Source organism: Pholcus phalangioides, unplaced genomic scaffold (genome assembly GCF_987345545.1).
Source record: "Pholcus phalangioides strain wild (caught in Gottingen) unplaced genomic scaffold, Ppha-v1.0 ptg000022l_1, whole genome shotgun sequence".
Taxonomy (NCBI): domain Eukaryota; kingdom Metazoa; phylum Arthropoda; class Arachnida; order Araneae; family Pholcidae; genus Pholcus; species Pholcus phalangioides.
The window spans coordinates 21,827,228-21,852,898 of NW_028301615.1; the positions used below are offsets into that span (position 1 = coordinate 21,827,228).

The following is a 25,671-nucleotide window of genomic DNA, read 5'->3' on the forward strand; positions in this document are numbered from 1 at the left end:
GGAAATATTGTATGATACAAGTTATTGAAGTTCATTAAAGTGAAGCCGCCTGGTAAAAGATTAAGAATCACTCCTCAAAAAGCAATGAGTTTCAAGTAGAGGTCAAGTCTATTGTAATTTTTTATGAGTGTGATATGCAAGTTTGAAATTACATTCAAGTATTGTTATCACTTTGAAAAGTATGGACCACAGCTTAGGGAAAAACATTGTTTATAGATTCAAACTGACTAAATGCAAGGTGTTGGGTTACCATGATGACTACAAATTTTTTATTGAAGCCTAACTTTTTTTATGTCCAATTGCTAAATATGACTTAGGACAACACAAAATTTTCATTGCCTTCATTTTGTTCTTTGATTTCTCTGCTCATTTTTATATTTTCTCTGAAGTTTTTCCCCTCTTTCACCATTAGGTTCAGCTATTACAACTTCAACTGCTGCAAAACCAGCCATCCAATGGCATTCAATCAAGCAAATCGGGTGAGGACAAAAACGAAGAGGACCTTAAGATCTTGCTAGAGAGGAACAAACATTTGGAGACTGAGAATCAAAGACTAGCCAAAGAACTTCAATGCTCCCTCAATCGGACCACTGCATTTTATGAGAAAGCCATGATGGTATGAAACTCTCATAAAAAATTGCACCAGGAATTTGAAAATTTATCATGTTTAAGAAGTCTAGGCTAATTTTTAGTTGGTATTAAAAAATATTTAAAAAGGAAAAAAGTATACATTTTAAATCGTGGTGTTTGATTATTTACCTTTATTTACAAAGATGCTTCAGTCTTTTTCCGTACAAAGGTGAGATGTCTCAGCTTAGAGTAGATAAACTCTTTTTTCATCAGGATGCTGAATTAGTAACCTTATGAATGAATATTGATTTTTTTTTTCTCTTTCCTCATCCCCCACTATAGTTAGATGAGTAAAAAAAGTGGTATTATAGACATGGAAGAACAACTTTTTTATGCATGTAGGGGCCTTCCAATGTTGTCCCTTGAAAATCATAAATGGGGTTCTTTTGGGCATCTCAAAAGCTTATTTTTACATCAACCTGAATCACTTGACTACAGTGATTATTACATAATGGTTTTCCACTCAATAACGTGTGTAATTTAGTGTCTCATTTTCATTATTTGAAAAGTGAATAGTTTGATTTGCATCTCCAGTCTTTGGGAAATAAAAATGTCTGGGCACATCTGTCAGAAATATGTTTAAGTCCAAGATGGATAATTAAAGATTTAATCATTCATCATGGACTGAATTTAAATTTTTTAAACATCCTGTTTCGATTCCTTATTATGTTTAAGTTGAAGAAATGTTTTGGACAAAGCAGCAACTCTTGATGTTTCGAATAAGTATGCCAAATCAACCTGTCTGAGGCCAAGAATTATTGTAGGAATTGGAATTCAATGCAAATGTAAAACAATAAGGAAAATTTACCTGGATATAGAATATCTATATTAGGACTTGACAAATCCCAAGCTCTAAATCTCTGTAAGCCATCCACGAAATTAGGTCTGAGGGCTACAAGTATTTTAAAAATTTATGTCGGCATACCTGCCAACATAAAAAAAAGAAGAAAAAGTTGTGTGTGTGTGCTCTATTTTTTGGTAAGTCAAAAAGCATTATTTTAAACTGTTCTTCTCAAAAAAAATTTTTAGCTCCTAGATTTTTCTCCAGTTTGTCAATACCAGAAATCGCATTGAGATTTCTGACGTAATTATTTTTGCTCATTCTGTTTGTTTGATTCTCCTGTAAATGAATCAAAAGTTAATTACTGTTTAACAAAGTCTATGATTTTCATATAATATATAAACTTTATGTAGGGGTGCACAACCTCTGGCCCACAATGTAACCCATCAAGAGATTACATCTGGCCAGTGTTCTTGAAGAATATTAATGCACCCAATTTTGATAAGTACACCAGTTCCTGGCCAGCAAGCAATATCCGTATCGCATATCTGTTCCCATGGACTGGTTGTGCACCTCCTGCTTTAGATGCTGTGAAACAAAAAAAAGAGTAACTGTTTCATTAGATATGTACATATATATATTTTTGTTTTCAGGCAGAAATGAATAAAGAAAAAATCATTAAGAAACTGAAGAAGCTTAAAGCAAAAACTAAGTAATTATCAAATTAAAATATTTTTCGTATGGTTTTGTGTAAGATATCAAATGTTCAAGGCTCTAGGAAAATCTGAAATAAAGTTCTTAATACGGCAGAGTCAATTTAAAAAAGTCAATAAGACACTTGCCTACAGCAAGGTCGTAACTAGGGTTTTTGCTGCCCCCCCCCCCAACTTTACAATTCAATAATTTTACAACAGTGTTCTTTGTTCCCACCGCTGCCCCCCCCCTAAATTTTGCCGCGTGGGGCAGTTACTCTCCCCCCCCCCCCCCAAGTTCTGGCCCCTGTCTATAGTATCAAAGGATGTTCAGAGGTGGCACAAGTTTGATACCTGATTATTCCTTATCAGAATCTTTCCTGACGCACAGGTACAACAGAAATGCTGATAATTCATTACTACTGTAGAAAATCTTCCACTCAGAGGTTAATGCACCAACTTCTTTGCGAGACATAGAAGAAAATGTGAACTCTGCCCTTCAGAATCTGTAATGAGCTGTAGGTCCTGGTCTAATTAGCCTCTCCCCCCACCCTGTGCAGAAAATGACTACCGCTATTTTCTGCACAGCAACTCCAGTCCTATCAAAATTAGTAATTCACTGCCAATCAAGTTGGGTCTGAAATTTTTCCCTCTAGAGAAAGTCTTGAACAGAGGAAACTCATGACAAGAGCTTATTGAGCCACTGTCTATCAGCTGTTGCCTCAGGTTCAATAGGGAAAAAACTTAGCTGTTCTTCCCCAGGATCAAACCAGAGAGCCTGACGGTAGCCTTCATCATGGCTCCCACAAGGGCGGGTCTGACAGAGCTCTAGCCCTGTGGCCCAGGACAACTCTCATCAGTTTTTACTTTTTCACGCTGTAAATTAACTAGAAGGGCCCAGGAAAAGTCTGACCTAGGGGCTTGCAAAAGATCCCAGCCTAGGGACCCTGTTCCAGGATGTGGAGGCCATAGCCTTCATTGTGGTAGGCAACCATCTTACACTTGCGTCCCACAGAAAATGACTGATGCAACAATAATGGCCATCAGGCTTTATTCAAATTTTCTTTGCGGTTTGTAACATCTTAAAGGCTGAAGATAGTATTAGAGCTTGTGACTTAATCTTGCTGTTGTCAGGTGTCAAATCATTTATCTTTAGTGAGAATCAAGACAAAGATAAACTCTATGGGTTCTTTTCTACATTCGAGATCTAATGTCAGGTTTGCTTTATATATATAAAGCAATGCTGGCCATAAGTGTTGCATCAGAGTGGAGTTTCAATAGAGACATTTATTTGTTAAATTTGGCTGGCACATTTCATCCTCAGCCGATCGAAATAGACTATCAACTAATGTTGATTGCTTTTTTTTTCATTCCTAAACCTCTAGTGACATACATATAAGTAAAAAATATATGTACAGTCAAACCCTGTTGTAACACCACCATCTGTCCCAAAGATTTTTGGTACTATGATGAGTTTGGCGTTACACCAGATCATGGTTGGAATAGCATTTCAGAGAAGCTCCATTACATAAATTCACACGTTTATTATGAACTTCTTGTTAATGTTATTTCATAAATAAAATAACCTATTTTATATACATTCAATTTTAAGATAGAAATCATAAATTTGTAAAACACTACAATTACTTAAATATTTCTTGATAGAAACTTAACAGGAAAAACATGCTTTTCTCAAAATATTTTAATTCTGCATAAATTTAGCAATACATTTTATAAGTACAAAACTAAAAGACATAATGGCAGCATCGCTTTTTGTCTGTATTGGTTTGCAGACCTGCCAACTCTCCTGATTTAAGCGGGAGACTCCGGATTTTTCATCCTTCCTCCCGCTCTCCGTATTTGTTAAAATTTCTCCAGATTTTGGCGGAAAATTAGATTTTACGTGAGCTTTCACGTTGTCGCGCCGTCATTACCATCGTCGTTAGGGAAAACACCCATAGCGGACAACCATAGTCATTTCCATCGAGAGCAGCCGTAAGAAAAAGTCTCTGTAACCACATTTAAGCAACTGGCAAAGACAGGACTTCATTTTCGCAGCATTTATCGGCAATCATTTATCAGGGGGGGAAGCCCTTGGTTGCCGAAATTCCTGTATAATCGTTATTGTATTCCATTAACAGCCGGGCGGTAAACACATTTTTTTGTCCGCAGCTTTGTAATTTGAATTTTTTTAAATCGTTTCTTCCGATTAAACATCTTCAGAAAGAAAATATAAAACTTTAAGCTATATACAGCTAAATATAAAGCTTTTAAGAATTCATATACCCAAGATTATCAATCACTGATAGCGTCCACGAAAGGAAACATACTTTATGAACAATATGTAGATGTGATTTCTCTATTCTGCATGGAAAGGCATGGAAGAATGTAACTTTTTCTTAATTTATTAAAAAAAAAATTTGAGAAAATTTTTTATGAACTTTTTTTTTATCAAGTTTATGAGTGTCGGGGGAGGGGGGTACCCCCCTCGGGAGAATCTCCGGGTTTCTGGATTTCAAAAATTGGCACGTCTGGGTTTGATAATCACAAAGTTCCCATTTTTCAGACATTAAAAAAACAATTCCTTTTGACATGAATCAAGGGAGATGATTTTTTAATGACTACCCTACCACTCGAAATGTAATAGCCAGAGAGTGAAAAATATGTACTGTTGAAAATCTTATCTTGGCAAGGTTAATCAAACTGGAGTATGCTCAATGTACACTTTCCCTTATAAATAAATCTGTTTCTTTGAATAGATTGGTTGTTTAGGTCCTTATACACATTTAGGTATTCATAAGAAATGTGCTTTCTAGACTCCCTTGACCACACCATTCGTTATTATTTATAAGTCATTTGTGCCAAATTGTTGTCATGTTGACTGATAATAACAGTGGAGTGAAAAGAATAAATCCTCAACTCCTTTCGAAGGGAAAAAAAAGAAGCAAAGTAATGGGAGAAGAGAAATGTGGAAATTCTCTGAAAATGACACATAGACTTTGTGTACATCCAAACAATAGTTGAGACGTTATAACAAGTTGGTGCTAAAGCAGGTTTTTTACATTACAATCCGTATGTGGAAAATTCGTTCACTGAAAATTTGTGGTGCTAAGCAGGGTTTGCACTATAACAGGGTTCGACTGTATATACAATAATGATAAAAATATATATGTATGGACAAGTTTCTACTTATATACTTTTAATGTAAAAAAATGATTTACATTTGTATTTTTTGATATAGTGAAACAATAGAGGCTCTTGTGTCCCTTGCTGAAAGTAATCCTGAGATCGTTGAACAGCTAAAACTTTTACAGGAGATGCAAAATAAGATTGTCGAAATCCAGGTTTTTATTGAATTATTATTGTTTTCAGAAAATTGGTTCAATAGTGTCTTACTTTAATTATTTGTAATGCTGGTGTTCTCTCAATCATGTTTTCGCAACCATGTGATAAGAAGCCATGATTAGATTTTTATTTATTTTTCGTTCTTTTTCAGTGTGAACAAATACAGCGAAGTGAGGAGTTTTCTGTTTATTCTCCATCAAAAAGAGCTCAGGTGTGTATTTATAAGTCTTAATTAGAAATTTGTTTTATACCATTTACAGCTTTATATAGTTTATGTATCTGTATGCCAGAGGTAAAGGGCATCGTGTTGCAGAAGGGAAATTTTACAGGAGAGCAGTTTAAAGAATTCTTTTGTGTGTATTATCTATATACAGTTTACTTGTTTTATAAAATAAGTGTCTTATTTATTTAATTAAATAGGACTTAATGTCCTATACCTCTGTGTAGTGTAAGAAAAGTAAAAAAATTAATAACAGTATTCCAATATTGAAAAAACTGGACATATTTCCCTTTATCTCTTTCGTACAAATATGTGCATTCAAAAAATTATATGCTGTGATTTATCTGTCTAATTAGTGGATTTATATGTTTAAAAAGCATATGCATTTCTAAGTGCAGATTATCTGCAACTTCGTTTCCTGATCGGTATGATAAAACAAATAGTTTGTAAACTAATCCACAAGACATAGATTTTTTAAAGAGGACAAACACAGGAGTAAGCAGGATGGAAATGTGTACAGTCGAGTCCAGAAAGTTTGAGTTCTGGATAATTTGAGACACTAAAAATTTTCGAATTTGTTTCTTGAGACTCCCTTTCTCTATTTTTTTTTTTTTTTCTCTCCAAGAAAGCAAATTCTTTTTTTTTCTTAGGAGTATTATGTAGTATGTACAGTAATTTTCCCTTCGAAAGGGACTAGGCAGCCCCAACCATATATTGGTAACTGTTGTAATAAAATGGGCTCCCTTGAAGTATATCATGTTAACATTTTGGGGAGTTGTTGAGAAAGTTGGATAGTTTTCTTCAATAGTAACTAGCCATAATACCTGGCACTTCCTGGGTTTTTTTCAATTGTTGGGAGGATTGATATGTGACAGACCATTAAAAAGAAATAAACTATTAAATAAATAAATGTACATAATACTGGCAGCATTAAAGAAGTGACTAAAAAACCATTGTTAAGGCATATGTATGCATTGTTAGGGAACTGCAGTAACAGAAGTAAACATTCCAAAAGTGACTGTGGGGGCCCAAGAACCATTGTTGCCTGACAGGTGTTGTTGTTGTTGTTGTGTGTTTTTTTTTTTTCCCCCATTTCGGGCATTTGCCCAGCTCTTACGAACTTTTAAAGTAGCCTATCGTTCAATCTCGGTCCTGTTTGGTATATATATGTTAAATTTGGCAACAATTGGTCTACAATTGTAGATTTGTATAAAGGACAAACACAAACATACTTGTTATAACATGTCCTTTAACAAACATATTTGTTAAAGGACATGCATACTTTCACATTTATATATAAGATGGTGAACAATGACATTGTCCCCTAATTGCTAATCCACCTCGGAATATTGAGACTCTACTGTATATATTTTTTCCACAATGAACTTCAACCTGCAACTTCTTTTACTCCTTAAGATTTCATTAGTTTTGATATATAGATCTCTACCAGATAATCCAATGCCAACCCCAAGATCTTACAGCAAGCTCTTTTACATTGGAATCAACAGATTCTTATGAATGAATTTTGAAAAATATGTGGGATAAATAGATCAATGACGACAAGTACTCCTTTGTGAAAAATAAGCAAATGCATCTTATTCTAAAGTGTGTGAATAAGTAAACGTTTTCTGGAAAGAAAAAAGCAACAAAATTAATGGCTTCCATAAGACAAAAATTGTAAATCAACAGTTGGGTGATCTCATAATGAATTGATGATAAAAATAACAGTTATTTAAACAAAAAAATTGTAAGGTTATTCTACTCAGTGTCTGATTCATCTTAATTCAATGGTTTCGGATAAAGCTTCATAGCTCTCTTCTTTTTTTGTTTTTGTTAGCATTAACAACTTTTTAATTTAAATGTTATCTTTCACTTTTATGCTCACAATAATGCAAGAGCTGTGCAAAGCTGTTGCCTTGTTACATGGTGCGCCAAGGTGCCCAATCCCTACGCATTAGCTCCAATTTGTGGAACACAGATATGTGTTGTAGCATGTGAAATGTCAAGAATTTAAAAAAAGGCTTGTAAAAAAATTTCACTTGAGGAATGCGTTCTATCTGATATGAGGAGAAAAAGTACAGGGGAAAACCTCCATACATATTTTTCCTTCTCCCACCATCTACCATAATAGCGCTATCTTGTGACCTTAGAAAAAGTTATTCATTTTGCTGCTTTTGAAATACAAAGAAGGTCCTGCGCTGTTATTAGTATAACCCATGCGAGCTATCAAAAATAGGCTGAGGAAATATCTACTTGCATTCTTGAATGAAGGGCTATATTGCAGAATTCTCCATTTTCTTAGAGTTTTCCTTCCCCTGGGTTTTAATACCAAAAATAATGATTCTTTTGCGGCTACCTACCTGTGTTTAAAGACAGAGCATCTACTAAATTCACTTTGTTTTCCCACAAGATTGCACATGGGCCTTTTGTGGAAAATCGTATAGGATTGGATAGCCAGTTTAAATTATAAAATGTTTTTGGGGGTCATTGGTATAGAATCTCCAGCTAGCATTTTCTTATCTTCCAGTCATGTGGTTATCTTATCAGCAATTGTTGATCATGACAATTTCACTTCGCAAAAATCTAGGTTTGATACCCGTGAGCAGTTTGAAAAATATATATATCTACCCATGCGGGACCTATTTTTGGTGAACCACTGAGGTTTTTTTTTCAACAAGCTGCTGCTTCTTTTTTTTTTTTTTTTTTTTTGCCATTCATAGAGCTGTGTCCCATGTGGTTAAGAGCCACCCCCAGCATTGGTGGAGATACTTTTTTATCTATGGAACCCTTATTATGTTCTAAACTTTTTTATTATATGAGAGTGAATAAGATTTTCGCCTAGGCTTTCAGTATGCATGTGTATATTTTGAGGGGGGGGGGGAAAGAAATCAAATAATTGATTTAGTCGTTTCACATCTCAGCAATGCATGCTTTAGCAGTGATAGATGGGTTACTTCAGAAAAAATTTTAAATGGACTTTAATTTGTGAAGGAAATTTATTTGTAAAATTATCCATTCTAATCATTTTTGGCAAAATTTGCAGCATGGTAGAGGAAAAATACCCCTCTATATTGCAGATATAGTCAGTTTTTATTCCTGCTCCATTTTCAAAATTTCTGCTTAAAAAATAAGTTTGTTGCTCCAAAATGGATGAATGGCACTTCCTTCCATTTGCTCATGAATGAATGGCACTTCCTTCCATTTGCTCATGAATGAATGGCACTTCCTTCCATTTGCTCATGAATGAATGGCACTTCCTTTCATTTGCTCATGAACTGAAGCTTTCATGTTATGATAGCTCATTTTGGGAACCATATGCCTGTCAAGACTCTCCTCTCAAATTAGATTATTTTTTATGTCCAGATTATAGTGAAATTTACATGTGCACAATTCAATGTGTGTAAATCTATTAACTTTCAATGTTTGTTTCCTAATTTTAGGATTCTCCCAGTAAAGATGATCTAGGAAATTCACCAAGTCAGTCAACAAAAACAAACATTGCTACTGAGTCTGATGATGAGCTATACAGTCCCTTGAAAAATATCGATGATGACTCAAATGTTGAGGATGCAGAGCATCTTGAGTCGACTCTGAAGCAAGCAGCGATGAGCCGCGAATTGCAAGAACTAGACAGAGCTCTTAAATTGAAAGAAGATATTGCTTCCAAGATGAGAGAAAATGATTCTCAAATGGCTGTTATGAGGATACAGTTCGAGGTAAGCTGTTCGACATCTTTCATAAATGATAGCTATAACTTTTCTTATATATTTTTTCGTGTGTGAGGGGTTTTTTCCCCTGTACACAAATGTTTCATCTTAATTCGTTTTATTAATTTTATTTAAATCTCAGAGCAACTTGAAACAAATGGAAGAGGAAATAAATGTCCTTCAAAAAGAGAAAGAAGATCTTATGCACGCTTTGAAAGCGGTTCAAGCTACTGCTAATGCAAGCAAGTATGTGTTTCTTAATTAGTCAATCTGTTCAATATTAGAATTTTGAAGTCTGATTGTAAAAAAAAAAAAAAAATGTATTAGCATTACAAGGAAAGTTACTCGTGTCAAGTGATTGTTTTTTTACGTTTCTGTGCCATAGCTACGAAGTTTCTAGAATTGCTGCTTCAAAAAAATTCTTAAATTCTTATATCTCTGGAATTGTGACTTTAAAGAAATTATTAAAAATATTTACTTGAAAAAAATATTCTTGCTGGATGTTTCCACCCTTTAAAATGATGTCATATGCGTAAAGTAGATTTCTGCCGCTACGACAAATCATGAAGAAATATTTCATTTTGTCATACTTTTTAGACTGTTGTGTGCCATGTTCAAGGCTTTTTATAAACAGGCGTTTTTATCCACTACTACAGTGCACGTCATCTGTGCAGGTGGCTGCGAGCAAGGAGACAAATGACTAACCTGGAAGACATGAAAAATCAACCTCGTTCTTGTGACGTAGTGTGAGTAGCGTATCAATGTTGGTGTGATGTGGCTACTCCTGATTGGGTGGGTGAGGATCATTGTTCCATGTTACAATAACGAGGTTGATTTGTCTTCAGCTGCAACGTCAGCAGATCAGTCTCCCAAGAAAGTCGTTTTGTCTTTTTTCTTGTCGCCACCTGCAAGATGTCCACCACAGTGAAAAGTCTACGTGCAAAATGCCCCGAACATGCCATAACAGCCCAACGAGAATGAACACTATCCCCAAAGCAGCATATGCCAAAATCTGTGCCGTACATTCAAACTACTTAATATTACTGCAAAACAATCTGGAAGAATTTTAAGAAAAATGTCAAATACTATTATGGAAATTTTTATCAAAGAGCATTTTCAGTCAGCTGAGGGTTTGTTGCAGAACAGTGCAAAACATTCTGCTTTGGGAGAATACTACTATAAACTCTGACCGTGAAAGCCTGCCTCCTTTTTTCAAAATCCTATCTGTTGAAATGATCTATTGTGAGTGGTTCTTCATCGTAAAATGATATTCTTTTCTATCAGAGTGTCTGAACAGAGAAGGAAGAGGCTCCAGGAATTGGAGCTTAAAATTTCTGAGTTAAAGCGACAAGTTCAAGAAAAAGGAAAAATTTTGAAAATGAAGCAAGAAGCTGAAAGAAAAGTGAACCAGCTGCAGCAGGATATTCAGGTTGTAAGGAACTAAATTATAAAAAAAAAATAAAATGAATAAAAATAAATTATTTTTACTTTATGATTAAATTTCAATTTTCTAAAATCACAAAAAAAATATATATATATCTATATATATATAGTAGATGCCACTTACTGGAAACAATGATAATGTTATCATTTGGGTACTGTTTTCACTATGGCGAGGCTAGATCATAACATTTATTAATTTAAAATAAATTAAGCGATACATTATGCATTGAAAAATACAAACATTAGGTTTGAGCTGCGAATTAACTTTTAATAAAATTTTGAGCAATTCAAAATGTGTTGAAGATCATTTATCAAACATAATTAAACATTTTAGACAGATATTCAATTGCGATTCAGCCATATTTAAATTCAATTAATTATTAACATGGGTTCACACTAATTAAATAATAAATCATATATCATAATGTAAAGTATTGGAACATATGAAATGCCACACACACACACAAATGAATTTGACTCACAAAATGTTGGTCATCACCATCCTCCTTGCAGCCGGTAGCAGCCAAAACGGCCCTTTAACTAGATTCTTAATATTGCGTCTGCCCATTGATTGATGAATGAAGATGCGCCACGTGCAAAAATATATGGATGCATGTAAAAATCAAGAAAGTGTAGAGGCAATGAAAAAGGAAAAGACTGTTATACAGTTAGTCTATACATGCATCTGACACATAGTAACATGATTCAGTTCCATACAAACTGAATCTAAATTTTGTTGAGCTTTCACTGTCAACTATAATAATAAGCTATAATTGTGGAGGAAAGTAATGGTTAACTTAAAATGTTAATAAGCAGAATATTATGATTATCTGTGACCAACTCTCATCTTTAATATTTTAAAAGGATCCCCTTGTTCTATAATTGTGGGCACGTCGTGGAACTACTTATATGCAAACTCCTAACATGAAAAACCACATAAAAGTGAGAGTAACTAAGAGATACTTTTACGTTTAAAGAAAAAGCTCTCTAACATGATTGGTTAATTGAACTGTGAGAATGGAATGATATCTACATTTATGTTTCAATGTCTGGGTGCCAATCAGTATAAACTAAAATCGTGGCACACCAGTTTTAATCATGTGTATGAAAAAGTGGTAAGCAAGAGATTATGTGAAAGCAAAGAAAAGTGTTTCTCTATGATTAAAATGAGATTAATTTTCTACCTATGCAATTTCAGAAGTTTAAATATTTTGTGGGACAAATGACATCGTGACATCACTTTAACAAAGTATGGACTCAACATATATCATAATGTGGGGAAAAACTTAATTTATAGTTACCAAGATTTTGGTTTTTATATTAAATTTTTTTTCCCCACAAGTGTTATGGTTATTAAATTGTAAGGCTATTCAGTGGGTGAAATATCTCCCTTGTTGAAAAAATTTTTTGTATAGGCTCAGTTTATATATATATATACAAACAATTGGGTCATAGTAGGCTGGGTGAATAGCTAGGGAAAAAACTGGATATAGCGGAGATAAAACATGTTTCGCACCCACATTTATACAGTTTTTTTCCAACTTTTCTTTTTGTTTTGAAGTCAAATATTTCAACAAATATTACACTTACAAACTGTATTTTTTTTCTCTCTTAGACGAGACACTGCAACAACATTCAAATTAGGTTTTGAGGACAGATTATATGCACTAAAAATGTGTAGAAATATGCTCTAAAAATGCCAAAATATGCACTTAAAATACCAAAATATGTCATTAAAAATGCTGAAATATGCATCAAAAGAACCCAAAATATATATTAAAAATATCCTGAAAAAGTTAAAAATTACCAAAAATGAGAAATAAGTATTTAAAAAATCACCACATGCAGTTAAAGCAGATATGCTATTAAAATGAATATTTTCTATATCTTAGTGCATATGCATTTACAAAAAATATTCCCACATATGTATACACTGCATATGCAAAGAAACTTCTACATATTTTTTATTTATCCATTTTTAATTTCTAGTTTGTTGCAGCTGCTCAGTAACGAAATACCAGTAGCAAAAGAAAATTTCCTCACTATTTCTAAAAAAAAATTGAATGCTTTTTACATGTCTCTAGAAATATCCATAATAATAGAACACTTGATATCTGGAAAATACAAACATCTCTATTAATTCATTAAATTCCACCTGCGGCAGAAAAACCAATGTTATACAGTAAAACCCTTGTAATGGACCCCCCCCCCCTCAAATGTGGTCACCCTTCTTTTATGGCCAAATAATATTTCCCCCTTGTATAATAGAAGTATGCATTTCAAACTCCTGGTCAACGGTAACCCTTTTTTTTTTTAAGAACAATTTTTTTTTTTTTTTTTTTTTTTTTTTTTTTTTTTTGTTGTTGTTGTTGTTGTTGTCCTGTTGGTGATTTCAAAAGACAGATTTTACTGTATTATTAGTGATTTTTATTTGAAAAATTATAAAAAAGGGAATACGCTTTTTTAAATAAACTTTCAAGAATATGCACTTATTCTGAAAAATTATTTGATTTTATGCATTTATATGCATTAATGCTGAAAAAGGCCAAAACATACAAATGCATTTTCATATAATCAGGGCTCTATTAATAACTATACAACCTCTTGCAATAGGAATGACTTTTCTGAGGTCCACACGTTATTTGAATACTTTTTACAACTGGAAGTGTGTGTGTGTGCCTCTAAGATCAAGAGTTTGCCAGTAATTTGCAGTGCATGCTGTTAGCTATTCACCCTGTATACTATACTTGCTACAATCTATGTAAATGTGACGTTACTTTCACAATGGACTTCCTATAGTAAAGGCAAATGCAAGATTAAGAAACTTTCTTTTTTTTTCATTTCTTGATCTGGTTCTTCCAGTTGACCAGTTTCACAAATGTTCTGACATAAGATTTCTTAAGAGATTTTTATGGTACTTAACAGTCTAAAAAAAGTATTTTAGTATCCTGGATTACTGAGTTAACTCATTAGATTACCATTATTGAGTCCAATGTGATCATATTGAGCACCATGCACTGTATTTGTTTTATAATAATATAAATACGTAAGATTTCTTTTTCATAGGGTGTTGTGGTTTTTTTTTTAATTATTATCATTTTTAAATTTGCTATAGAAAAATATTGTCTTGAATATTTCGTATGTGCCCTTTCCTTCAGTTCGATATCATTCCTTCCTACCACTTGTGAATTTATATTTCTTTCGCATCTAAACCTCATGAATTATAGATAATATGTAGTAAAATAGAACTATAACCTCATCGAAGAATTGATTGGATCTCCCATAAAAATTTTAGGAACTGAAGAAAAGCAATAAAAAATTGTCAACTCTTACTAGTTTTTTTATAATGCAAGATTCAAAGTGCTTTTTCAAGAAAAAAAAAAAAATGTGCTTTCATATCTATATCACTGTCTTATTGTCAGATGCTTGAATTTCATATTGTATTGTGTCTGAATGTATGTCCTTCTCAAGACAATTATGTGTGTAGATCCATAGCATTAAAAAAATAAACTTGAGTAATTGAGTCCCGTATTTTTTCCAAAATCATTTTGCAATGTAGTTAATTGTCAATAACACCATACTTGAAATTCTTTTTCATCATGGCAGAATATGAGAGCGACTCGAGTAAAATTGTTGCGACAAATAAAAGAAGAAGCTGATCGTTACAGAGCATTCAAGCGTGAGAAAGACAGAGAAGTCGCACAACTCAAGCAAAAAGATCGCAAGCGCCAATATGAAATGACAAAACTGAAGCAGGATTTTGCAAAACAAAAGTGTGTGTTGAAAAGAAAAATGGAAGAAGCTGCAGCAGCAAATCGTCGCTTGAATGATGCTTTACGTATCCAGAAAAGTGTTGCGGAACGTCGATCTAAAGAGAAACAACAATCTGTTCAAGGCATTGGCTCTAGAGTTCAGGTATATCTTTCTAAAAATTTATGTTCCTTGTTTTTCAACTTTTCCATTACAGCAAGATGATGTGACCCATTTGATGTGCTACTGTTCCAGACAGAAAATAGTTCCCCCAGTAAGCAAAAATCATCTTAAATATAAATAGGCATGTGTGAAATTTTTTTTATATGAAAGCCCGCTATTTAAAACAAGGTGTCAAAAGCCTGAAATGCAAAAACAAAAAGCAAGCTGATGAAAAGATGTTTGATAACAAAAGACACTGCAGTTGTTTTATTTTGAAAAGGGGTTATGGTTAATGAAATATTCTTGTAAGTTAATTTCGCTGCTCCAATTTATAAATGTCTGCTTCGATTCCTATATTTTTCTGCTCCAAAACTGCTTTGAAATGGACTTTTGTCACTTCCCACTCCTGTATCTATTTTTTTTTTTTTTTAATTATTGTTTCTGCAGCAAAACCTCAAAATTTGGCTGTCCCAGCTTCAAAAAAGTGTTAAACAAAGAGACTTGTTGCAAATCCGGAATTTTTTTTGAAAAACTTGGAATCACATTTTATATATGTGCCATAGGTGAACAAAACTGACAAAATTTTGAGAAAAAAAATTATTTTCTCAAGAAAAACTATTTTTTTATTAGTGTCCTGGAATTTTTTCCCATTTTAAAATATCCACTCTGTCATTTGGGAAATATATTTTTATACCAGATTAAAACTGATAACACTTTTGAGCTCCTTGAAAGGTTCACTTTCAATGCTGGATCAAAAAATTTTGGATTAGACTTTTACAAATTGGCTTAATATTCATATTTGTCTTTAGTACCAGATTTTTCTGTCAGATGTCCACTCTGTTACGTCATTATCATAAATAATTAAGATTTTTTTTTTTTTTCATCTATATCGACCCCAGTGATAGTACATGGAGATATGCTTCAAAATATAAAAAAAGTTTTCATCAATCATTTAGATTTATAATGGAAAAATAATAATTTAGGCTGATTTGTCCACTCTGTTACGACTGCCAAAAACTCAAACAATGCAACAGAATGGAAACTATGATTTAAAGTAAATTTTTCTTAGTTAAAAGGTTTTGAAGGTTTAAATTGAGTTTAATAAGTTATCTATTCAATTTAAACCTTTAACCACGTTTGCCATCATATTATTTTTTCATTAAAATACAAAAGTAAAGTAGTACATATTAAAATCACTGCCAGGCACAGATCCGGGGAAATGTGTCATAAGGGGTATTTTAGTATGAGTAAAGGTCATTATATGATAATACATTTTGTATTTTATGGAACAGAACCATAATTTTCTATATTATTTTTGTTTCTAGACTACTTCCTCTCTTCTTCCCCCCCCCCCTCAAGTCCACTCTGAATCACTAATGTGAGAGGCATAAACAGGAGATTTATACCAACATCAAATTACCATTCAATATAAACAAAACTTTTTTGAAGTGAAAGGAAAATCATCCTGATATCATATTCAGCTGAGCAATTTCAGTGTCCACTTTGATCATTGATCAGATAGATTTCAATCATTTTACTAGACCAAAATTCAAACTACGAGGGATAGGGTGCATGTTTTTAGAATTTGGTCATGGGTTGGACATTTTTCAAAGGTTATAAGAAGAGTTTCTGGGTCACCTATCACATTTTGTGTGTAATTTTTGGGAAAATAAAAGTATATTTTCATGGCCTATTTATAATATTTGACATATCTTTTGCTCGGTTAAACGTTTCTGTGCACTGTTACAATGGTGTCCACTCTGTTACGGGAAGCATTTTTGCAGTTAACGGGCAAAAATTTTTGGGAACACTTCAAACTAAGATGTTCAATTGTAAATTACCAACCCATTGTCTTTCGGGAATTAAAAAGTTTTCATTTTGAGTAGCTAAATATGTGTAAAAAATAAACTTGTTCATGTGCTATTTCTAAAAGTTCATGAAAAACCATCAAAACGATAGAAAAAAAAAATTTAACTGCTTTTATTTCAGCATATGAAGTAAGAAATAAGCCAATTTCATTATTTTAAGAGATAAAAATAGCAGAAATATTTTTCTCAGAGCAATATTTGTTTTCGTAAGAGTGGACAAAATCCATGAGTTTCAGTCATAAAACCCAAAAATAAAATATTATTACAAAATAAAAGTGAAAGTATTTATTAAATATTAAACTTTGAGTCATTGTCTATAATTTGATCAATTTTATTTTGAAAATTCAATTTTGAATTTTTCATTTCAAAAATGCGGAATGTACACTTTTTTTTGGGAATGACCCATATACAGTAGACTCTCGATAATCTGGCCCATCCATTAATCCATACCGTTTTTTAGGCAGGTTTTCTCATAGCCTAAGCCTTAAGTCATCATAACATAGAAGCCTTTTTCAATTGACTTCCAGTAATCTGGCACACACTCATCTGATGTGTGCCGGATTAATGAGAGTCTACTGTATATTCAAATGTTCATGAGATGTATTATCATTGTCAGTTAATTGTTTAATGGAGTTTTTTTTTTTTTTTTTAATTTAATCTATTTCAAAACTTTTTTGTTAGCAATGGTTGTCACAGGAAATTGAAGTCCTACTAAGCAGTAAAGAAGCCCAGCATCATTTGGATATACTTGTAGATGATCGCAAAACTATATCAGAGCAGTTGAATTTGCTGAAGAAAAGCATTGAGACTGGTGAACCTCCTGAGAAGGTAGTTAAACTGAAAATAATTTTGGAGAATATAATGCTTATCTTGTGATTTTTATCCTACTGATGACCAAACAATGTATGGTCATCGTATTTACAACCAGGATTTTTTTCTGATATAGTTGTCAATTGGTTATTGTTATCAGAAACATTAAATCTTGATGTGATCACATTGAGCACTGTGTGTGTTTGTGTAACAAAATAAATTACAGAAAACAACACAAATACATAAAAATGCTAATGTATTGCAGCATAATACTTTATATATCCCATCTGACACATATTTTGTTTTGCATTGTGCTTGTACTAGACATACACCATCTAGGTTGACAATTTTTCCTGATAACATTGTTGCATGGTCATTACCACTTTTTCACCATACAATAATGCTCTCAAAGCACTTTTTAACTGTTACTATGGCAATACAGTAAAACTTGTCTTCAACAGAATTGCAAGGGCCTGAGATTTTCCTTTTTTTGTTGAACACAGGTTTCTGCTTACTAAAAGTACAATTGACATAATATGTAAAATTATATAACAATCTTGTATGTAATTGAAATGTTGTAAATTGTATGTAAATGAAAATGAAGTAAATTCAATTAAAAATAGACAAAATAAATAAACTCAAAAACGTTATTTACCTTATAATTACCGTATATAAGCCGACCCCACCCAACCACTCCCCACTTCAGGACCACCAAAACCGCAATAAATTGAAAACCTGTGTATAAGCTGACCCGAAAAAATCTGCGCATTTAAGGGGAAAAAATTTGTATATTTTCACATGCAAAATGAATAGCTTGTGGAAATGTACAATAGGAAATGATTCAAACTTTTTAATCCCTTTCTTCCGAGTCTCCAAGCTCATTGTAATCCATCTGATCATCATACGGGGTGTGGCATCTTCATTTTTATCATCATCTGGGCTGTCATTGCCATTGTCACTTTCAAAGGGGATATCATCTTCAGTTCCGTCCACATTGCATTGCTGATGCAACCATTTTTGAAGGATCAGATGATAATTTCGGAGAAAGCAGAATTCCACACCTTGTGGACCCATTGGCACACTAGGCTAATGTCAGTTTTCTTCAAGTCAACACTTTTTGTAGTTTCTTTATCATCTGAACTCATCCATTCAACACACAAATTCATCAAATAAACTTTGAGAGGCTTGTTGATGCTCACATCTTAAGGCTGTACAATTGACGTTAGCCCGCTTGGTATCAAGGCCAATGATGTTTTCGATTTCTTTGCCTCAGCTTTGACATTATTAGTTCTGTGGGGTTTGAACATATCCCATACCAATAATGCCGGTTTCTCGAACACAGCTAGAAACGAACATGACTACTGATTGCAGGGGTTGATATTTTCTCATCAAAAACTGACCCAAGTATAAGCCGAACCCCCTTCCCCCCCATTTGAGGAATGAGTTTTTCCACAAAAAAACTCGGCTTATGCACGAGTACATACATTATATTAAATATTTAGATTTTAACATCTATAAGAGATGTTATTTAAGATCTATAAAATGCCATCCTACACTATTCTTCTCAAATGGCATTCACTCTGTAAACTTTTAAATGAGGATGTCAACTGTTGCGTCAGTTTGTTTGTTCGTTATTGCTTTTTTGTTTATGTAATCCTGGGCACGAGGTCCGTAACTGGGATTTTTGTTGGGGGGGGGGGGCATGATCTTGCAAGCTGGCCTAGCACTGTATTATTTGATGATTTTATAACAATGTTTTTGTTCTCTCCAAAAATTTCTACCCCCACCTAAATTTTGCTGCCCTGCAGTTGCCCCTTCACTTCACCCCCCCCCCCCTAATTCTGGCCCTCGACTTTAAAAAAAAAAACAGTGAATCGTAATGTATACAATTTTCTCATGTCAGGACTGTCATTCAAATATTTTTGGCATTTTGAAAAACTTTATTTTTCAAGTGGTGTTTATAAAGCAGCAACACACTAGAGTAAAAAATATATTGGCATGTAAAATATTGTTATATTATGCTAATTTGGAGAAGCATTTATCAATAGGAACACATTTTATAAGAAAATTCTGGGGGGGGGGGGAGAATGTAATGGATCCTCCTAAGATGATAACATGGAATTGTTCAGTTGATCCCACTCTCATCATCTCTGTATATCTAAGAGCATTTAACAAACATTATTTCCAGAAACGAACAGGCGACTCAACTGATGAAGATGATGCATTGAATGAGAGGGAAATAACTGAACAGATTGACACTTTACAAAAAGAATTTGATATCAGGAATTTGCAGATTGCTAGTCTACAGAGACAGATTTTTGATGCTGATCAAGGTAATAAAATGTATTCGTTTCATTTGTTTCTCTTGCAAAGTGAAATTGCTAGCATTTTCTAAAATTCCTTGTAACTTCATTTCAAATGTAACTTGTTGACTTTTCTAATACTTTATATTTTTTATATGAACTGTTAGCTTCACTGCTTAGCCAGATATTTTTTACTTAACTAAATCATTTTTTGCAGAAGAGAAAACCAAGCACAGGTGGGAATCGATACAGAGTATGGTAGAAGCCAAATGTGCTTTGAAATGGCTTTTTGATGTGGTGAGAATTCATTCTTACTTTGCATTCTAGATTTCTAAGCTAAAATTTTCATACAATCTTATGGTTATGAGTATAGTACTTCGGTGCGTGACAAAACTTTTCTTTATGCTAGGCTGTTGCTGCAAAATTTGATTTGTACCTGAACTCGTCCAAATCCACTCAACAAGTGGAAGCTCTTGAGAATCAGCTGAACACCACAACCATACAAGTGAAAGTGTTGACAGAGAATCAGGATCGACTTAATAAGCAGATGCGTAACATGAAGCATCATCATGAAGAGAAAATGGCTCGTCTGATTCGAGAAAATGAAGATAAGGTATGGAGAATTCTATTAATGTTACCGTAAATTAATTTATAATTAAAAATAATTCTGGGTAGCTTGCTGAGACTACCCATACAATCAAGAGACTAGACATTTTTTCCCTTTTTTGGTTATCTGCTAAATAACGCCTAGCTCACGTCTCTAAATTATTTTCTTTCAGACATTGTACTTTCTGAAACAGTTGAACTTATCAACTAATGGCTCTACAGAACTAGATCCTGCATTATCAGAACGTCTCAAGTTTCAGGTAACAGAAGTTCTTATAAATATTAGAGACTTTATGGGAATTTTTTTTTACGCTAATAATGTTTTCTCTCACTGATCATAAGTACTTTGTTATTGAATTGGTACTTTTTTTTTCGTATTTTAGGAGAGTGAAATTACTCGTCTCAGTTACCTCAATGATGAACTGGCAAAAAAAAGTAAAGAAGTTGACGATTTGAGAGAGGTAACTTGCCCGTCCCTTATTTTTCTTTGAATCGCAGGGAAAAGCTGAAATTTTCTGGACCCTGTACATAATGCAAAATAATGAAACCATAAATGTACCATTCCATTTCTTTTGTACAAAATTAAGTGAATTTGTTTGGATTTCTACAAAATGATTTATTATTCATAAAATCAAGGATCATTTTCACAAAAACAGGACCTTAAGCTAGGCAAACACATGAATTGTTATACATTCTTGTTTGAATACTTAGTGTATGCAAATTTCATTCACCAATACTCAAATCTTGAGGAAAGATAAAACTTCTTAATCATGTGTAAAAATTGTACTTCTGTAAATCTTCTAAAAATTTATTTTTACTAATTTAAAGAAATATTTCTATTCCAACCTCTCGGGGGGGGGGGGGGAGCAGCTGCACATAAAATGCAATAGTATAGAATTTGTATTGACAAATTCTGGTGGTTTTTTTTTTTTTTTTTTTTTTTTTTTTTTTTTTTTTTTTTTTTTTTTGTGGAATGTATAATACTCAGATTTTTATTTACACAGGAGAATGTGGTATATTTTTTCTAGAATGACTATAATCTAGAAATTCTAAATTGAATACTTTCCGAAATAGTTAATATTTTATCTTTTTTCTTTCAGCAACTTAGAAATGCTCGTTTTGAGGGAACGAAGCCGAAGCTATTGAACAACATTTATGATCTAGATGGTGTTCACAAAAAGGTAATGTATCCATTTAATACTTTGTCCTAAATTCAAACTTAACTTTAGTGCTTGTTAATTTGTAATTAATGCCAGTGGCGATTAATTTGGTAGCTTGTTCATTTTCTGTGAATTGATTTTTCTCTATCATCTCAGGCAAATGAAACCATTGTCATCAAAAGAGAAGCTAGCATTATGGAAGAATACCTGGAAGATTCTATTGACACATCAATTGATGATGAAAATGCGGATCCCGAATGGCGAGCAACTCCACTTTACAAAAGAATGAAAGAACGAGTGAGTAAATATGTTTTTCATAACCAGGAGTACAGAATTTTAAAGTCCCACGTAAGATGTGAGCACTAAATGGTTAATATTTCATTCTGGTCTTAACTAGAACTCTTCCTTGCATTGGCTGTAGAAATTGATTCCTTCATAAATGACTGGCCATTTGTGTGCCCCAGTTAGCCAGATCAAGGTGTGGGCGTGGCTGGTCTTGTATTCCTTCCAATATTTCAGTGTAACAAATCTCACTAACAAATGGAAGAATTGTCTCAATGGAAAAATATAGCACCAATGAAAAAACTCAAAAATGAAGAACCAAAATGAAATATTAAATTTAGAAAAAAGATTGCCAAGTTACTGAAAATGAAACCAAACAGAAATTTAATTCTGTGCTAAGATTGATTTAAAAAAGGCCAGATTTGGCATGTTGGAGAAAATTTTTGCATGTGTGGATGGACATGGGAAATTACTACTGTTAGACAGCATTAAGTTCCTATCTTCTGTTTTGCAAGAGAAACTGCTGGATTTCAATAATAGACTTGGTGTTGATGAGTCGTTCACTGTAAGTCAAGTTAATTTAACAAATTCAAGAAGCAGCATGAGATAAGAGCTGGATTGATACATTGACAGGCTTTCATCAGACAAAATGTATTTGCTAATGATTCGTAGAGATCACTATCAGCACATGCCTTGCATTGGCAATAACAACAATAATCAACATATACTTTGTTATGATTATCTTAAGTATATCTAAACATTAATTAGAGATGAGTTAATTTCATTGGATGCTAAAATAGTGCCAATGACACTAAAACAATTTGAAACTGAGTCCAAACTAAACCACTTTACTTCATAGAGAACTGAATTGTGTTCAATATCATGTGATTCCAAGTTTCATAGAGTAATTTGTCGTCCATAATGAGAAATATTGCAGTACAATTTATTTACATAGAGTCATGTGCATTCTGGAAAAAGAAGTTATCTTGTGATAATATCTACTTCATTTACAAAAGATAGAAACATCTGGTCAGTGGCAGAACAGAAGCTACAAAAGCGTGTTTTTGACAGAAAATTAGGGGGTTGAAGAATTTATTTTTTACTTAAAAAATAATACAAAAGCTATTAAGCTACCCACTTTTATAAAGCTATTGGTATATTCTCCTCTGGTATAGAATGGCATAATAACTGAGAGAGAACATGAGGTAATTAAAACCACATTCCTGATATCTGATTCTTTTTTTATCTGCAGATTTCCAGAAAAACCCAAGAGGGTGATTCCATTGAGGAAAAAAAAGTAAAGGTAAATTATTTTTTGAATTCAAGTTTTTTTCCTTCAATTTCTCTTGAATAAGAATGTGTTCATTGCATACACACATGAAATGTGCATCATTGGTTCCAGCCATATCTTTAACAGCCAAGTAGCATGGTGATAAGATGCTTGTCTACCGCCGTGAAGGTTGTTGTCACAGTCCCATGTTCAAACCCAAAGGGAGGATACAGATACGATATTTTCCCTAACGAGCTACCGCCAATAGACTGCGCCTTCGCCGCTGTGGTGGTCGAGTGGTCATAATAACGGACTCGCATCGCAGGGACCCGGGTTCGAGCCCCACCGTCACCACAGTGGTGGTCGGCTGAAGTTGGTTTTCTGTGGTTCCCAACTTCAAGGTGCAAATGCGAGCCGATCTCCCCTTTAAAAAGGCTCGCCACAGAGAGCAACAGTCCTACAAAACAGTACAAATATTCAGTCACTACACATCACTCACTTCACTTCTGAGATATAGATGGCAGCACTGAAAAATCATACATAACACTAGATACGCACTCAGACTGTTAGGTACACACACTTACACTTCCGGCACAACTCACTAGGTAGTAAATTGCCTATGGCGATAGACCTGAGTTGTGCTCTGTTTGAAAAAAAAAGACCTCGCCTTCATTTCCCACCCATCTCATTAATGGCAGTAAATTGCAATATAGCGTATGGCCAGAGTTGGTGTTTGGTGAAGTATCTTTAGATTTCTGTCAGGTTATATTTGTTTAATGAATGAATAAAACATTGTGAATAGCTAATAACACATCCTGCTGAAATATTTAGACATTGTTATGTGTATAGGAGAAAGTGTGCATTTTGCACAAGATGTTCCTGTGATATGAAGTGAGGAAAACAAAATAAAACTGAATTCTGAATGAAGTTCTCATAAGGGTATTACAGTCAGCACTGAATATAATGACCCCCCCCCCCCCCCATCATTTTGTCGAAAACGGACGTGGTATTTGGGAGTTCGTTATACCAAAGGTGTACATATAGGATATTTCTTATGTGCAGGGCTCCCACTTATCCTACTTTCTTGGTTTTGTCCTACTTTTTTATTAAATCCTATCAACAAAATTTCCTAATTCATTTTAATTGAGGAGGAAATCATCGATATAATGCAGAATAATACAAATGTAGTAGATTGCAATTAATGATTCTGCCAAAGCAGAAATTGTATTTTTTTTAAGGTTATTTGGGGGGGGGGTGTATGTGAACCATTTGGTGGTTTGTAATTTTTCATTTACTTAATTTCATGGGTTCTACAAGTAGAGTAGTCATTAAAAATTTTTACCTGATTAAAAAATGATTTTGTATTTACTACTTCTCATGGTCTTGGAGAGTAACTAACATTTATCATTCAAAATTGTGAGGCACATTTTCTGTATAGGTCAAACAATAGTTTGCATTATAAAGTTGTTGGGTACATAGGCCTATTCTAGGTTTTGTGACTGATGATGTCCAATAGCATTCAATTGTCTTCTGTATTTTTAGGGCATGCAAAGACATAAACAATATTTACAATGCTCAGCAAAGAGCTAGAAATGAAAATGCTTCATTTGTGTCAAAAACGATAACACTGGCATTGAACACTAAAATTTAAACAAATCCTTTTAAAAAAGAAATAGACAATGTAGTAAAACCATCTGGTCCACCTTGAGTTATTTATATCAGACCTTGTAATTTACACATTTTGCACTGTGTTTTTGGAAGTGGTCTCAAAAGGGCGTCATTCTGAAAAAACTTACATGGCTTTATAATTTGCTGTGTGCATTGTCGATGAAAGTTGACAGACTGGACTGTAGAAGACTCCAAAAAAATATTGTAATATATGTCAGGAGAGACAGAAAAAACTCTATGGTTGCTAGTACCCTATTTTGGCCAAAAATTGTTTTTTATAACCAAGTCATTTCTGTCATTTTGCTTTTTCTCAAGTCAATCTTAGGATACTGAAATAGTGCTATGATAAAAATAATAATTTTAAAATTTTCCCAAAAAATATATATTTTTTATTATGCTATGATTATGGTGTTCTAGGGTGGGGAGTACCCCATCCTACTTTTCCTAATTTTTTAGTGGGAGCCCTGTATATGAAAGCATTTGGGACTCATCCTGCTCATCATTGTGTATGGGGTCATTATAAAGAGCATCGACTGTATTAACACTGGGACAGTATTTTTCAACCTGTAGTCTGTGGAACCCCAGAGTTCCGTCAGTATATTGTAATCGAAGCGCAGGATCATTTTATTTTACTACGATTACATGGATGACACATTTTGCACTATCGGTTTCTAATTTATTCATTTTGTAAATGCAAAATTTAAAAAACACTACATTTTTTGGATTTTATGTGTAATCATATATGTCTAAATTAATCGGACGCTACAGGAGTTCTGCAGCATCGGAAAAGGTTAGTAAGCACTGCGCTAGGGCATTATTAACAAGAAATGCCCTGACACCTAGTTACAGGGCTTTTTGCTGATCAGGTCTGGTTTTTAAAAAATGCAGCTAGAGCATAAACATCAGAACAAAGCCTCAAAATCTATCCCATTGCCAAGATTCCAACTGCAGCAATGGTTGTTTCAGACAGACTA

General features: G+C 33.5%; 1 protein-coding gene across 2 annotated transcripts in view; it reads left to right on the forward strand.

The window, feature by feature from the left end:
- LOC149069997 (chromosome-associated kinesin KIF4-like) overlaps positions 1-25,671 on the forward strand; it is a 48,454-nt gene that overhangs the window by 13,774 nt on the left and 9,009 nt on the right. The window contains exons 8-24 of one of the 2 annotated variants that reach the window (XM_089249504.1): positions 413-616; positions 2,065-2,123; positions 5,345-5,447; positions 5,600-5,659; positions 9,109-9,384; positions 9,518-9,621; positions 10,660-10,807; positions 14,425-14,733; positions 17,280-17,426; positions 19,597-19,741; positions 19,929-20,008; positions 20,121-20,324; positions 20,491-20,577; positions 20,701-20,778; positions 21,418-21,498; positions 21,634-21,774; positions 23,012-23,062. In XM_089249504.1, the coding sequence (XP_089105630.1) occupies positions 413-616; positions 2,065-2,123; positions 5,345-5,447; positions 5,600-5,659; positions 9,109-9,384; positions 9,518-9,621; positions 10,660-10,807; positions 14,425-14,733; positions 17,280-17,426; positions 19,597-19,741; positions 19,929-20,008; positions 20,121-20,324; positions 20,491-20,577; positions 20,701-20,778; positions 21,418-21,498; positions 21,634-21,774; positions 23,012-23,062 (2,277 nt within the window). The remainder of the gene's footprint in view (positions 1-412; positions 617-2,064; positions 2,124-5,344; positions 5,448-5,599; positions 5,660-9,108; positions 9,385-9,517; positions 9,622-10,659; positions 10,808-14,424; positions 14,734-17,279; positions 17,427-19,596; positions 19,742-19,928; positions 20,009-20,120; positions 20,325-20,490; positions 20,578-20,700; positions 20,779-21,417; positions 21,499-21,633; positions 21,775-23,011; positions 23,063-25,671) is intronic. The other variant, XM_089249505.1, reaches the window with a different exon arrangement.